This window comes from Cervus canadensis, chromosome 11 (assembly GCF_019320065.1).
Source record: "Cervus canadensis isolate Bull #8, Minnesota chromosome 11, ASM1932006v1, whole genome shotgun sequence".
NCBI lineage: Eukaryota > Metazoa > Chordata > Mammalia > Artiodactyla > Cervidae > Cervus > Cervus canadensis.
This window is the reverse complement of record NC_057396.1, coordinates 76,423,975-76,438,975: the sequence shown is the minus strand read 5'-3', so window position 1 is coordinate 76,438,975 and position 15,001 is coordinate 76,423,975. Positions and strand designations below refer to the sequence as shown.

At 48.4% G+C, this 15,001-nt stretch overlaps 1 protein-coding gene across 1 annotated transcript; it reads right to left on the bottom strand.

The window, feature by feature from the left end:
• Window positions 1-1,655: 1,655 nt before the first annotated feature.
• Window positions 1,656-14,415, bottom strand: LOC122449390. Its single transcript, XM_043480894.1, has 5 exons — window positions 14,317-14,415; window positions 8,516-8,860; window positions 4,259-4,354; window positions 3,888-4,123; window positions 1,656-2,207 (listed from the first exon to the last, which is right to left on the bottom strand). Exons 1-5 carry the CDS (start codon window positions 14,413-14,415, stop codon window positions 1,805-1,807), a joined length of 1,179 nt encoding a protein of 392 aa, XP_043336829.1. The 3' UTR covers window positions 1,656-1,804.
• Window positions 14,416-15,001: the final 586 nt, after the last annotated feature.

Genomic DNA, 15,001 nt, shown 5'->3' with positions numbered 1-15,001 from the left:
TTGATATCAAATACTAAAAAACAAAGATTAAAAATCTAAAGTAGAGGTTAGACTCTTAAAAAATACAATATTAAAAAAAAAAACACAAAAAATTTAAGAAATATATATGAAGTTTGCTTTAAAAATAGCCCCCCCCCTTTTTTTGAAAGGTTATAGTGGGTTATAAAAATGAAAATTAAGGAGTAATAGAGGACTTTTAAAAAAAAAGAAAAAAATTTAATTAAAAAAATAATAATAGTAGTAAAAATATATCTAGGAATTTCTCTGGAGCTGTTGTGGTCAGTGTGGGTTCGGTTCAGTTTCAGATAGCTCCTCGTTCCAGCTTACACTTCTCAATATCTATAGGCCCTTCCGGTGTAGTCGGTGTTACCTGCAGGGATTTTAATCTGTTGCACCGGTCCCTTCTGAAGCGGTTCCCTTTGTTTATTTGGCTTCTGTTTGCCGGTCTATTCAGTGTCTAATTTCCGCCCTGACACAGGCGGGCGGAGGTGGTCTCTTGTTCAGGTTTGCTAGTTCAGTCCTGCTGCGGGGAGGGAGGGGCGCTGCAGGCAGATATCGCTGTGTGTGGGGAGCACTCACCGTGTTCCGGCCACACTGGGTTTGTGCCCGCTCACGGGTGTGTGTGCTTTCCCCGTCTACACTGCTCAGGCTCCCGGCTGCTCTATATGGAGCGGGCGCTGCGTTGCGTGCGGTTTCAGTTTTCGGGTTCTCCACAAAAGCGCGGACTTGGTTGGGCCTGCATTCTGTGCCTTCCCCGCCCGAGCAGCTCAGGCAGCCAGGAGCTTGACGGGCGCACTCTCCCCGGGTGCGGGGCGCCTTCTCCCCTCCGCGGTCCCAGCCTCGGTTTCCGCCCGCGCCAGTCCGGTGCACCTTGTGACTGTTCTGGGGAACTGGCCTCTAGTCGCGACCCTCCCGGCGGATGTCGACCATCCAGAATCTCAGGAAGTCTTTGGTTACAAACTGGAGGCCTGTTTGCAGTCTCGTAGGGATGCCGTCTCTGGGGCCGAGTTTGCCCCTTTCCCCTCCCCCCTGCCTCCTGCCTCCGGCGGGGATGGGCCGGTCTGCCACCTGCTAGCTCTTCTCTGGAATTGCTCAGTCCCCTTGTTTTGCAAACGGCCAGCAGTGTGTTCCGGCCGGTTAATTTTCTCTCTCTCTCTCTCTCTCTCTCTCTCTCTCTCGCTGTCCCACAGTTTAAGTTGCTATCTCACGTTAGCTCCCTCCGATTGCCCTCAGGGCATTTGGGCCCGGTCCTTACCCTAAGCAATGCCGCCTGCTCCTCTCCATTCTGCCCCCACTTGCTGGAGGTGGATGCGGGCGTCTGGGGTACTTTTCTGCTGGGAGTTGCTTTTAGGCATGTAATCTGTGGGTTTTATTTATTTTTCCTCCCTGTTAGGTTGCCCTCCGAGATTCAAAAACTTCCCCCAGACCCGCCCATGAGAGGGTTTCCTGGTGTTTGGAAACTTCCTCTATTAAGACTCCCTTCCAGGAACAGGTCTCCATCCCTAACTCTTTTGTCTCTCTTTATATTTTTTATATTTTGTCCTACCTCCTTTCAAAGACAATTGGCTGCTTTTCTGGGTGCCTGATGTCCTTTGCTAGCGATCAGAAGTAGTTTTGTGGAGTTTGCTCAGCATTCAGATGTTCTTTTGATGAATTTGTAGGGGAGAAAGTGGTCTCCCTGTCCTATTCCTCTGCCATCTTAGCTCCTCCTCTGATGACGGTTCAGTCTTCCTTTCCGCCCAGCGCTCTGCCTCTCTGGCCACGTGTCCAGCACGCCCAGCACTGTCTCGGGTGGGGGCCCACTTCACAGGGGCACGCGGTTCCATTGGTTCCAACCACGGGGGATGGCGATGTGACGCAGGTTGTCACTGATTCTCCATGTGATTTTGTTGGCTTTGTCTGTGTGGTTATACGCAGGGACGCCGAGCTGGTCCAGAGCCCGGGTGTGGACAGCCAGCATGTGGGAGATGAGCCCGTGGCCCCAGTACTCGGGCAGGGTGGCCCCCATCCGGATCTCTCCCGTCTGGTCCATCAGGGACCAGGACGCAGGGGTCCCCTCGGGCCCCAGCAGGCAGAAGGTGAGGAAGGCCTGGATACAGCGCTCGATGAATCTCTGGCTCCTCTTATTGCCACCAAAATGCCAGAATTTATTCACCAAAGCGGCATGTGTAGGATCCATGGATGAGAGCTTAAACATCTCCTCGTTACTATTGAGAAGAGGAAAAAAAAAACCCTCATAAGTCACACATACTGTGAAGTATTATATATTCTTTTGCCCCCAAATTGTCTTCAGATGATACATTTGAGAGCGCAGGCAAAGGCACAGATTCTGCAGCAAGGCTGCCCAGATTCATAATTCAAAAGCGTGTGACTTTAACCCTGCAACATAATGTCTCTCTGCCTCCTTCCTTTATAAAGTGAGCCTATTAATTGTACCTTCCTCAAAAACTGATATAAGAGCAATTACACCATAAGAATCCACCTGCAGTAAGAAGTACCTAAAAGTTAAGTATGGTTGCTGTCGGCAAAGCAGTGACTCAGCATTTAAAGAGGGAATTGATAACACCCCATTTTAGCGATAAGGAAAATAGGCAAATGGAAAAGACAAGTGCCCGAAAGCACATGCTAGCACCCGGGTAAAACCGAAGCTTAGGAACCATGGAATCGTGGACCGCTGGTGTCAGAGGTCCCTGGCCACTATGGGAGCAGGAGTCCAGAGAGGGGAAGTGGTGTGGAGTGCAGACAGCCCCCGAGGCACAGAACACTGAACCTGAAGCGTCTTCAGGCTGTAAAGGGGTTTGGGAGGGGTCTCCTGATGGGGAACGAGGGGATCTGGACTCATCCCATCACTCCCTTAACTATCCATGTGACCCGAACAAGCTATGTCATCATCCGAGCCTGTTTCTGTCAGGAAAATAAGGATAAGATCTCCTATCTTGTCTACCTCGGGGGTGACAGCAGAATCCAGTGAGACTGTGGATGTGGAGGTGTGTCCAGGTGTAACGGGATTGCTGCCCAGTCGCTAAGTCACGTACATGCCTTAGTGCCTCCATGGACTGGAGCACCCCAGGCTCCTCCGTCCTCCACTGTCTTGCGGATTTCGCTCAAATTCATGCCCATTAAGTCAGCGATGCTGTCTAACCATCTCATCCTCTGCCGCCACCACACCCCGTCATGAATCACAGCCTTGTCGTGGCAAAGGGGCTTATGTAACCCAATGAACCTGTGAGCCATACTCATAGAGTCATTGAGTTTAACATTCTATATTGTTCAAGAACATACTTGTTACATTTCAATTCTGCTAAAATTTTAAATAATATGGTCTATTTTGCTAAACACTCCATGTGCAGTTGAAAATATTATGTTCCCTGCCATGGCTGTGGGAAGTATTCTATAAATGTCGATTTATTCAAGTTGGTTCATTTCATACACAGTAAGTTCATATATGTATTTATAGGTTATCTGCCTATTCTACAGATTACTGCGGGAGAAGTGTTGGACTCTTTATCCCTGTGTGCTTCCCTATTTCTTCTTTCAGTTTTATCAGTTTTGGTCTCATGTACTGTGAGCCTCTGTTGCTGGGTGTATACATTTCAGGCTTTCTTGTATCTTCTTGGTGCATTGATTCCCTCATCATAATGCAGGGGCACTCCTTATTTCTAGTAAAGGCCTCCTCCCTTTGTAATATATATTATTGCAAGAAAAAACACTCCGCTTCTCTATGGCACATGTGATGATCTATGTGTCTGTTGTGCATAGATCATTCCTTAAACATAATTTCTGTCTCATTCGAAGTTAAACCTAATCCTTGGGGGTTGACAAAAACAGAATTTGACCGATTATTAATTACAAAGAAGAACCATAATCGATAGCTTTTCATCAGGCACTTGATTGTTTGATAAGAATAAACATTGGCTTTGCCAATTCTGGGGAAACAGAGCCTTCCAGGGTTACATAACATGAGTTGAAGGGGCGCGAGGGAAGCTTTGGCGTCATCACACAGCAAAGATGATGATGGGCTCCAGCCACTGCGTCGCCACTCACTGCTGGCATGATGAGCCTGGTCAGGTCGTCTACCTGAGCCCCCCCTTCCTCCTGGGTTCTGCAGACACAACGCAGCTGCCTGGCAGACAGGTGAGGTGAACTAACGAGCAGCCGGGTGAGTGAGCTCTCACGGAGTAGGCGCTCAGGGGTTCCCTTTCCTGCCTCTCCTTAAGCTGCTCCTGGCCCTTGTCCCTTAAGGACGTTCCACTCTCACCTTTAAGGACTCAGGGAGACTCGTCCTCAAGGACTTCTCTAACATCTTCAGCAGGTGGGGGCCTTGTAACTGGAGCATCTTGGCAGGTCCCTTAATCTAAAGAGAGGATCAGCAAGCAAGGAATGAGAAGTGCTGGAAGACACACAAGGACGCCCACAGCCCTGTCTCCTGGGAAACAGCAACGGTTAAAAACCAAAACAAAACCCCCTCCACTCCCTTCGTGTTTCTGAGTGTCTTCCTGCAAGGAGCTGCCCTTCTCCCATTGGGCTTAAGCCTCACCATGACCCTCACGTTATCTGTGACAAGGCCAGGTACTAATCCTTCAGACTCCCCATCTTCAACAGCTCATACAAGTCAACAAAAAAAAACCTCAAACAAACAGGCAAACACCCCACTGAAAGGGTATAAGAACTGGATTCGTTCTGACTCTGTTTGCTCTCCCTTCTGACACGCTTAGGTGGACGGCTTATCCCCACTGAACAATGGCAACAACGTGTTCTAAAGGCTTGGCAAAGGTTATTGGCTTGACAAAGCATTAATCATCTTCTCTCCTGCACACAGTCCTCCGCACTGTGATCCACTCTCAGCCCAAGCCAACACTGGCATTCAGAATGATCCTCCATGAAACTTTGCTGACTCCTTTCCATAAAATAACCCTTTTCTGCCTCACCTTTCAGATGGTTGTAGATCTTACCGTCTGAGAGTTCTTCTGTTGAAATAATACCCTCTTCCTATTTCAGCACTCCTTTCCCCTCTGGAAATAATCCTTTCAAATAAAGTCTCTCCTTACCAAAGTCTGGCTTTGATTTTTATTTCAGAGTATTTTGGTATAGTTTCATTATAATTGAAATAGACTTTTCTGACTAGCCTGGAAACCTAAGTATTGATTTATTCATCTATGCAGTCATTCACTTATTTAATCACTCATTAAGTGTTAATATTTATTGAGAACTTAACTGTATTCAACAAATGAGCTCAGCTAGGCTGAACTACATTTCCCAGAATTCCCTTCCCTTTATGTTTCCACTTAGGGTGGACCACAGAGATTCCCTGGTAGTTCAGCTGATAAAGAATCCACCTGCAACGCAGGAGACCTGGGTCGATCCCTGGGTTGGGAAGATCCTCTGGAGGAAGGTATGGCAACCCGCTCCGGTATTCTTGCCTGGAGAATCCCCATAGACAGAGGTGCCTGGCGGGCTACCATCCATGGGGTCACACAGAGTCGGACACGCCTGAGCAGCTAAGCAGACAGCATGGAGAGATTCCTTTGGAAAATCTGGTAGTGGTCATTCAGTCGCTCAGTCATGTCTGACTCTGTGGCCCATGGACGGCAGCACGCCAGGCTTCCCTGTCCTTCACTATTGCCCGAGTTTGCTCAAACTCCCGCCCATCGAGTCGGTGATGCCCTCCCACCGTCTCATCCTCTCCTGCCCGCTTCTCCTCCCGCCTCCAGTGTTTCCCAGTGGAAAACCCGGAGAGTAGAATTAAAGCAGCGGGCATTCTGCCGCTGACGTCAGGGATGCCCAGGTGGCTCCGAGATAAAGAATCTGCCTACCAATGTAGGAGACTCAGGAGACCTTGGTTCAATCCCTGGGTCAGGAAGATCCCTTGGAGGAGGAAATAGCAACCCACTCCAGTATTTCTGCAGGAAAACCCCACGGACAGAGGAGCCGGGCAGTTTGCACAAAGTTGGACGTGGCACAATAACTGAAGATGTAAGGTCGTAGCTGGGCTGGCAAGTGCTCCTCTCTGCCCTGGGTCTGCCTTCAGCCTGTCTGTCACCAGGGACAGGGGAATAGTAACCCCTTAGTGGTGTGCAAATGTTTTCCCCATTCCATAGATTGTTCATTTTGTCGATTCTTTTGCTGGGCAGAAACTTTTTAGTTTGATATAGCCCCACGTGTTTATTTTCTGCTTTCAATACTTGAGCTTTTGTTGTCATATCCAAAAATACCTTTGCCAAGACCACGCTCAAGGTTTCCCCCCATGTTTTCTTCTAGGAGTTTTATGATTTCAGGTCCTAATACATTTAAGCCTTTAATCCATTCTAGGTTAATTTTTTGAAGTGGTCTTTGTATCTTGATTGTAGCTGCTGTGGGCAGTCACGGAGGCTGGTAGGGATGACTTAAGTCCTGTAGATATATGTTTTCTTTACTATAAGGTGAAGTGTGCTGGTCCCCTCTGTTGTCCTGCTTTCCCACACAGGACCACAGAATATTTCTTTCACTCAGTATCTGATTTAACAGCTCTGGCCTGTCTTCATTTTGTTTAGGCCCTAATTCCAGAAGACCTTCAAAATCCAGCTTTTGTTCCCATTTCAAAGTCTTACTCAAATTTCCCTTTTCTCTCTATGGACTCCCTTTAGTTCCTCAATCCAAACAGAACAGATCACTCCCTTCTCTGTACTCCGCAAAGATTATGGACACATTTCAGTCAAAACTTGTTACAGCAATTTACAGTATGCCTTCTAGACTATCAGTCCTCTGGGCAATGCCCTAAATAATTTACTCTGTGTTCTCAATGTCATACAATGTTAATTGTACATGTGTTAATGTAATAACACCTCAGGTGCGCAGTGGGAACTGGAAGTTTCCTGATTCTGTGTGACGTGCTTGCTAAACATAGTGAGCTCTTTAGTCACTATGCTTAGCGAGGGAAGAGACTCATTCTTTCATTCAACAGGTGTCAGTAGAAGACCAACTACATTCTGGGCTTGGGCATGCCTACCAGATGTTTCTTTGAAAAAAGACTCAGACCAGAATAGAAGTACCTGTGCCATATCTTGGAAAATATCAAGACAGTAGAAGTGTATCATTTCTAAACATTAATCAGACATCGCCTGCATGCTAAGTTACTTCAGCTGTGTCCGACTCTTGCGACCCTATGGACTGTGGCCCGCCAGGCCCCTCTGTCCTTGGGATTCTCCAGGCAAGAATCCTGGAGTGGGCAGCCAGGCCCTCCCCCAGGGGATCTTCCTGACCCGGGGATCGAGCTCCTGTCTCTCAGGTCTCTGCATCGGCAGGCGGGCCCTTTACCGTTAGTGCCACCTGGGAAGCCCATTCAGACAGCAGCGAGGAGCATTTCACAAAAAGATTGCATGAGAAAAAAATAAGCTGAATGTGATGCCAGATCACTGGGGATAGAATATTAAAGTTCTGACAAGTACATCTGGGAAAGCTTTCTGCACTTGCATATACGTACACACACACAAATTGATCACAAATATAATGTCCAATAAATGCAGCTGACTAAAACTGAGGAGACTCATTTCAGGGGGTTGCCAGCCTTGATAACAGCCAAAGTCCAGTGAAGCACAGTTTGAGACGTTTGACAAATCCATTCCAGTACTGGGAATTTATCCAAAGAAAACTGTTCAAATGAAGAAAAATACTCTGAAAAAGTTTGAAAGCAATACAATATTAACTCACAGGGATGTACTGGACACAACCTCTGTGTCCTGCTATAAATATAATTCATGTAAACATGATCTATCACTATTTTACTACTCTAAAACCCATTTTAACATGAAGGTTATATGTGGCCACATGAGAGTCTTAAAGATGAACATGAAAAGGATGGACATGACACTGTAAAAATCCTAGAGGCCTTTTTGTGTGCATATTACATAAATCACAGACAATGAAAATTTAGAAGGAAACACCAAATTATGAGCATTATGACTGAGATTTTAAAATTGCATTTCTTTTTTATGGTTTTACATTAACATTAATCTCATCTGGATTGAAGTCTGTTGACTACAACCTACCTCATCTATTGGAAACTTTAAACAGGGCACTGAATTTCCCTGGCCATCACTTATCCAAGGCGGAAAAAAAAGTCTGACTACCATATAACATTACTAGGGAATTGAGTAAGATCATGTTTGCCTAGCATGTCTACAAACTGTTACATAAACATCACCCAAACCCACATACTTCTTCCTAGAAGCTGTTACCTTTTCTGGCACCTCATCTATTGGAAGCTCCCAAATCACTCCACATTTATGTAAATTCAGAACAGAAGCCTGTCCTTCCCCAGGGAGAACGCCTTACAGAATCAGGACACTGCCCCGCACACAGTGCATGCCTGCCGCAGATTTCTCGAAGGGAGCCACCTCCTTTCCGCCCGGCATACCTCTCAGCACTGAGGGGCTCAGGAATTCTCACCCACGGCCAACAGCAGCATTTTGCTTCCTTTGCTTCAGTGAGGAGCCAGGGGCTGCGGCGTCGCAGAGCAGCGATCCTCTGTGGCTCTCACCTGTGACACTGTCTTCCCACTGAGTCTCTGCAGAGATGCCCCCAGGGACAACAGGCAGAAGGCCACTGCAGAGGATGACAGGTATCCTCTGGCTCCCGTGGTCCTGGAGGTGTGCGTACAGGCGAGCCCCAACCTGCCGAGCGGGGAGTCCTGCCTGAACCCGGGCAGCAGGCTGCTCTTCCGGGGCTGGGCGTGGGAGTCCCTCCCCCGGGCCCTGCGCTTGGCAGATTGCCCCTGAGGCTCGCTTTTCCAGAGGTCTGAGCTGCTTCCTGACCCCAGAGGTCCTTCAGTCCTTCCAGCGCTCAGCAACTCTGAACTCTGAGATCCCGGAGGCAGGCAGGATCCCTACCGGCAACGCCTGCCTGCCGCATCCCCTCCCTTTTCATGAATACCTGCCGCAAAAGCAAGAGATAGCCACTGTTAGAACTCATGTAGAGAAGCAGAGCTCTGTTTTTAACCATAAGAAATTACTTCCTTGGAAAGACTAAAGGGCCTAGAAAGTGCCCCCACCCCCACATTTAGAATAAGTTCGGTAAACCTCAAACGGAATAAACAGAAGGAGGACCACCCCCAGACATATCATAATTAAACTGTTGAAAATCCCAGATAAAAGGATAACCTTCCAGGAAGCCACAGAAAGGCAGCCATGACACATGAGGGAACAGAGGCACAAACAGCGGCTGACGTTCAGCAGGGACACAAGGTCGGGACACAAGGTCGGGACACAAGGTCGGGGACGGCCGTTTCACTGATGCAGTCTTGCCTGCTGGCAGCTCGGGAGTCTAGGAAGTCAAGAGACCACAGTCCTGGCAAGGAGCAGTTCAGAAGGCCAGCAGGCCAAAATGACAGTGGGCCTGCGTCCCAGAGAACCATCCTGGCTGAGGCAGAATTCAGGCTTCTTCTCGACTTAAAGGGGAGGGATTAAAATCAAGCATTTCCAAGTTTGGGTCAGCCTCTGGATGGGATGTGCTCATTTCCTCCTTCCTACAGTCATTCACAGGTGGGTCTGGTCAGGATGCTTCCTGTGAGCTTAACAAAAGTCTTTTAGCTTGCAGCTCATTATCTGGGAGGCAGAGATAATAGGGTATTATGCAAGTTATACATAATGCCCCATCTCTCATTCCCAGAGACACAGTTTAAGCTTAAAGGTAGGACTGCTTTAGTGATTAACTTGTAATAGAATACAAATGTTCTTCCCTGGTAGGTTTTCCCACTGTCAACGTTCATTCCACAAATTTGTGGGGAAAAGGCTTAAGACCACTCTGTCTATTTCCTGCCAAATGGGGCGAGGAATGTTTCTTAGTCTTCAGTTCAGTTCAGTCACTAAGTCGTGTCTGACTCTTTGTGACCCCACAAACTGCACCATGTCAGGTCTCCCTGTCCATCACCAACACCTGAAGTCCACCCAAACTCATGTCTATCGAGTCGGTGATGCCATCCAACCATCTCATCCTCTGTTGTCCCCTCCTCCTCCTGCCCTCACTCTTTCCCAGGATCAGGGTCTTTTCAAAAAACTTAGAATCTTCAGTCAGCAGTAAAAGTCCTCTTTGCTTCTCTATCTACAGCTGTTTGAATCTGATAAAACCTTTTAGCACTTTGTCCCACTGGCGTTACCATCTCTAGGGATGACTTTCCAAGCCTCAAAATAAGGCATGCTAGTGCTTGGCTCCATCACGCTGTCGCTGTTCTAGCCAGAAATTTCATGGATGCTACTGTGTCAGGGCTGGAGTCAATTTTCTTAACGCAGGAGCTGAATTTCCTAGTGGCTTCCTCGTCTCTCCTGGCTGTTAGGTGACTCAGAGGGATCTGTCATTAAGTCCAGCAGCTAGTCACGCCGAGTGGAAGCTAGAAGGGCATGCCCGAGGGTCTGCCCATTCGTGGAGACACCTCCTTCACATTCAGCGGCTGCAATAGCAGTCAGGTCAGCAGCTTCAGTCTCGGATGCCCGTGGCCACGTTTCTGATAAGGTCTCTGTGTCCTGGGGCGGCAGTGAAGGCACTTGCTGGTCTCAAACGTCCACATGCAGATATCAATGGCGATACTATGCTTGCGTTCAGCTTTCAGTCTGTTCAAGACCCAGGCATCCTCTTCAGAGACTTTCTCACCAAGTGATATACGCTTTCACCCACACTGAAAAAAATGTCCACAGATATTAGTGGCTATCTTTTCACAGACCCGGGAGGGAGGGTGGTCGGTGAAGCGGGGAAGATCTCTGTCTCCGTTTCTGGGGTTTTCATGAGTGCCATCTGTAGGCTTAAAACGTGCTCTGGTGTGACTCTGACGCCAAGCTGTCTTGGTGAAAAACTTCAGGACGAGGTGTATCACCAGAAAGTTCATCAGCTCATTCTGCACCGTTTTATCCCGGGGTCCTGTGGGGATTTAGGCACCTCAAGTCCAAATGAGCCCTGGGCCTTGTCCTTGATCACCGTGATCATCTCTACCGTATGAGAGGCTCTCTACTTTTATCATTTTTCTTCTTATGTTTTGGCCTAGGGCAATCATTTCTTCATGTTGTCTTTCTTGCCATAAGTGCATTATTCCTTCCTCAAGAGTGCCTTCCCTGTCTCCAGGTGACTTGCCTTTCGGATATTCAATGATGCCCCCCAGGAAAGCGGCATTTTGCTTGCATCTTTCTTCTGTTGTTCCCTGTTGAACACTTCATATGCAACACCGACCAATTGAGAAGTGTTTGTTCTAAATGTAACTCCTGATCTTTGCAACTTTCTCCTGATCAAGGCACTTTGCTCAAAAAAAGGTCAAAGTTACCATTCTAAAATCTCCAGGGGCTTCAGGATCTGCGTTCCTACGGCATCTGTGTGTTAGTCACCCAGGCCTGACTGACTCCACGACACCGTGACTACAGCCCGCCAGGCTCCTCTGTCCCTGAGCGTCTCCAGGCAAGGATGCTGGACTGGGTTGCCATTTCTTTCTCCAGGGGATCTTCCTGGCCCAGGGGTCAAATGTGTGTCTCCTGCACGGGCAGGCAGCTTCTTTACTGGCTGAGCCACCAGGGAAGCCCTGTGGTTAGTTGATAAATCCTTCCTAAAGCTTCAGAGGGGTCTTCATTTGTTTTGCTGAACTTCTTGAACATTGTTCAAACTCTTTAGCTGTGATTTCCCTTTTCAAAGCCCTGCCCCAATGTGCTAATACGTGGTGCCCTAACGAGGGCAATCTTCCCTCCTCAGGCCCGAGTGTGGTTCAGCTGTGGTTACTGCCAAGTTTGCCCGAGGTGTGGAGGACCCTCCCTATGAGGCCTGCTGTGATCTCAGCCCTTAAAGGTGCCCTGGAAACCCAGCAGGCTGCCGTTTGCTTTCGGCCTCCTGTATGACATTCATGGCGTTCTCAAGCAAGAGTAGTGAGGTGGTTCGCCATTGCCTTCTCCAGGGGCCACGTTTTCTCAGAGCTCTCCACCATGTGGAAAGTGAAAGGAGAGAGTGAAAAAATTGGTTTAAAAATCAACATTCAGAAAACTAAGATCATGGCATCCGGTCCCATCACTTCATGGGAAATAGATAGGGAAATAGTGGAAACAGTAACAGACTCTATTTTCTTGGGCTCCAAAATCACTGTAGATGGTGACCGTGGCCATGAAATTAAAAGAATGCTTGCTCCTTGGAAGAAAAGTTATGACCAACCTAGATAGCATATTAGAAAGCATAGACATTACTTTACTGACTAAGGTCGTCTAGTCAAAGCTATGGTTTTTCCAGTAGTCATGTATGGATGTGAGAGTTGGGCTATAAAGAAAGCTGAGTACCGAAGAATTGATGCTTTTGAACTGTGGTGTTGGTGAAGACTCTCGAGAGTCCCTTGGGCTACAAGGAGATCCAACCAGTCCATCCTAAAGGAAATCAGTCCTGAATATTCACTGGAAGGACTGATACTGAAGCTGAAGCTCCAATGCTTTGGCCACCTGATGCCAAGAACTGACTCACTGGAAAAGACTCTGATGCTGAGAAAGATTGAAGGTGGGAGGAGAAGGGGATGACAGGGGATGAGATGGTTGGATGGCATCACCGACTCAATGGACGTGAGTTTGAGTAAAGTCTGGGCGTTGGTGATAGACAGGAAAGCCTGCCATGCTGCGGTTCGTGGGGTTGCAAAGATTTGGACCTGACTGAGTGACCGAACTGATGAGATAAGATCCCCTGGAGGAGGAAATGGCACCCACTCCAGTACTCTTGCCTGAAGAATCCCATGGATGGAGAAGCCTGGTGGGCTCTAGTCCATGGGGTTGCAAAGAGTCAGACACGACTGAAGTGACTGAGCATGCACGCTTGAGATAAAAGCCAGGAGACAGTCCTGCCCTAGGAGTGGCTCTTAGCCCAAACTGGCTGCCCTGTTGGGTCTTAGATGGTCATACCAGACCAATTCTCTGTGCCCCAGAAACTAACATAGGGTTTTCTAAGGGATCCCGATAAGGAGGGGAAGTCCTGAGCCCTGGTGTCAGGAACTGGGGCAGGATAGGAAGGAAAGGTGTTGGGAGGGGTGGATGTATTAGCAGAGCAGCAGGAGCGGCTAAGACATCTAGTTCAACCAGAGGAGTTAAGGTTGGAAGCGCCATATCCTCACGCTCATTTCCTTCATTGTCTTACTTTCCCTGACGTAATAGCCCATATGCTTGCACATAAAGGATTTCATTATTCTTCCTTGATTCTTCACAAAAGAGCCATGGGGGGGGGGGGAAATCTGTAAAACTGTAAATAGCCATTGGTCATTTCTAACCATTAAAAGGATACACTTTTGCTTTGACACCAAGCAGCTGGGCAAAATTCGAGGATGGGGCTTTTGGTGATTTTAAGAACTAAATGGAACCTTTCTCTTTTCCCTGGGAACTTCCCACTCTTGGACAAGAAGAGCATTTCCCCCACTGTACCTTTCCTTCATTTGACATCAGTAAAAGTTCTGAATATCACAAAATTGATTTGGCTGTAAATGGAGAAAACGTTGTTGTTTAGTCATTAAGTCATGTCTGACTCTCCCGCGACCCCATGGACTATATAGCCGGCCAGGCTCCTCTGTCCGTGGGATTCTCCAGGGGCAAGAATATTGGAGGGGTTGCCATGTCCTCCTCCAGGGCATCTACCCAACCCAGAGACTGAACCTGCCTCTCCTGCACTGGCAGCCGGATTCTTCACCACTGGGCCACCCAAGAAGCCCTGGAGAAACGGTACCAAACGAAAAGAGACAAAACCCTCTAAAGGATAAGCAGAAAATCCTAGAGAGACCTTCAGGTCTGGTCTTGTGGTTTTACAAACACCGACAACACAGGAGAGCACAAACTCTGCAGGTAACCCAGCGAGGCGGACAGGACACGGTACACGCATCCCGTGATGAGCCCTCCTGACAGCCCGCATGCAGATCCTCCCAGGAATGCGGCCTCACCTTGTTACAATCAGACATCTTCCTCTGAGTCAGGGGCTCACGGCTGTCATTAGCTCGCCCACCCAACGTGTGCCTGGGGGGCTCTTCTTTAGGGACAGTGAAACATTCCCCACTTTCAAAGACACATTCCAGAAAGACAAACACAAATGGCAGACAAATGCTAGCCTCAGAAAGAAAACGGAGAACTGGTCCACAAAGTGGGTAAAAGTTCAACAACGCTTTCCTCTTTCCAACGGGGTACCCCTCCTCGAATACAAAACACACTGACCTATTCTGGAGAAAAAGCCCCTAGCAGAGAGGAAGGAAAGCTTCTGGGTGTAAACACTGGAGCGACCCGCCCCACTGTAGGGAGTGTGTCCTCTCCCCAATCTCGATTCCTTCCTCCAACTGCCAAGCGCTGGGACAGCCAGCGCCACCTTGGGGAATTCTGAAGCGACGAGTGGTATCCGCAGCGGCCAGGCCTGAAGGCGGACCCGGACAGAGCTGGACTCCGTCTTCGCCCAGGCTGCGAACATCGGCTACACGCGTGGTCACCCTCCCAGTGGACTCTGAACTCTGCGCCCGGTGTCTATAGAAACGGCATCCCGACGGAAAACCAGACCCCGGGTAAGAGAGCCTCAGGACTTGGGCTGGGATGCTCAGGTGCCTAAAGAATATGCTAATTATCTCTGTAACAGAACAAAGTGGTATATTCCATTATGTTTATCGGGATATGACCACAGGCCTATTGATAAATATCCACTGTTTATCTAGTCTTGTGACACATGAATCATGGGTTAACTTTGATTGTATCTCTCTTACGTTGTCCAGACTAGTCTCAGGGAATTTGAGGAGGTGGGTTTGAGCATGTACACTTAGGGTATATAAGGTTTTCACAAAAACTGGTCGGGGTCCTTGGCGAAGAGGAGACTCTGCCTTGGGCCTGCCGGTGAATAAACTGCACTCCACGATCTGCATTGTCCCAATGGGTGAGTTTGTTTCCCGGAACGCGTGGCTACAAGAGGGTCTCACCCAGAAACCTCCCAGTGGCAACGGGACCGGGGCATCTGGCCACAGGCAGCAAGGCCCCAGGGGGCTCCCGAAATCTGTTGCCCAGTCCAA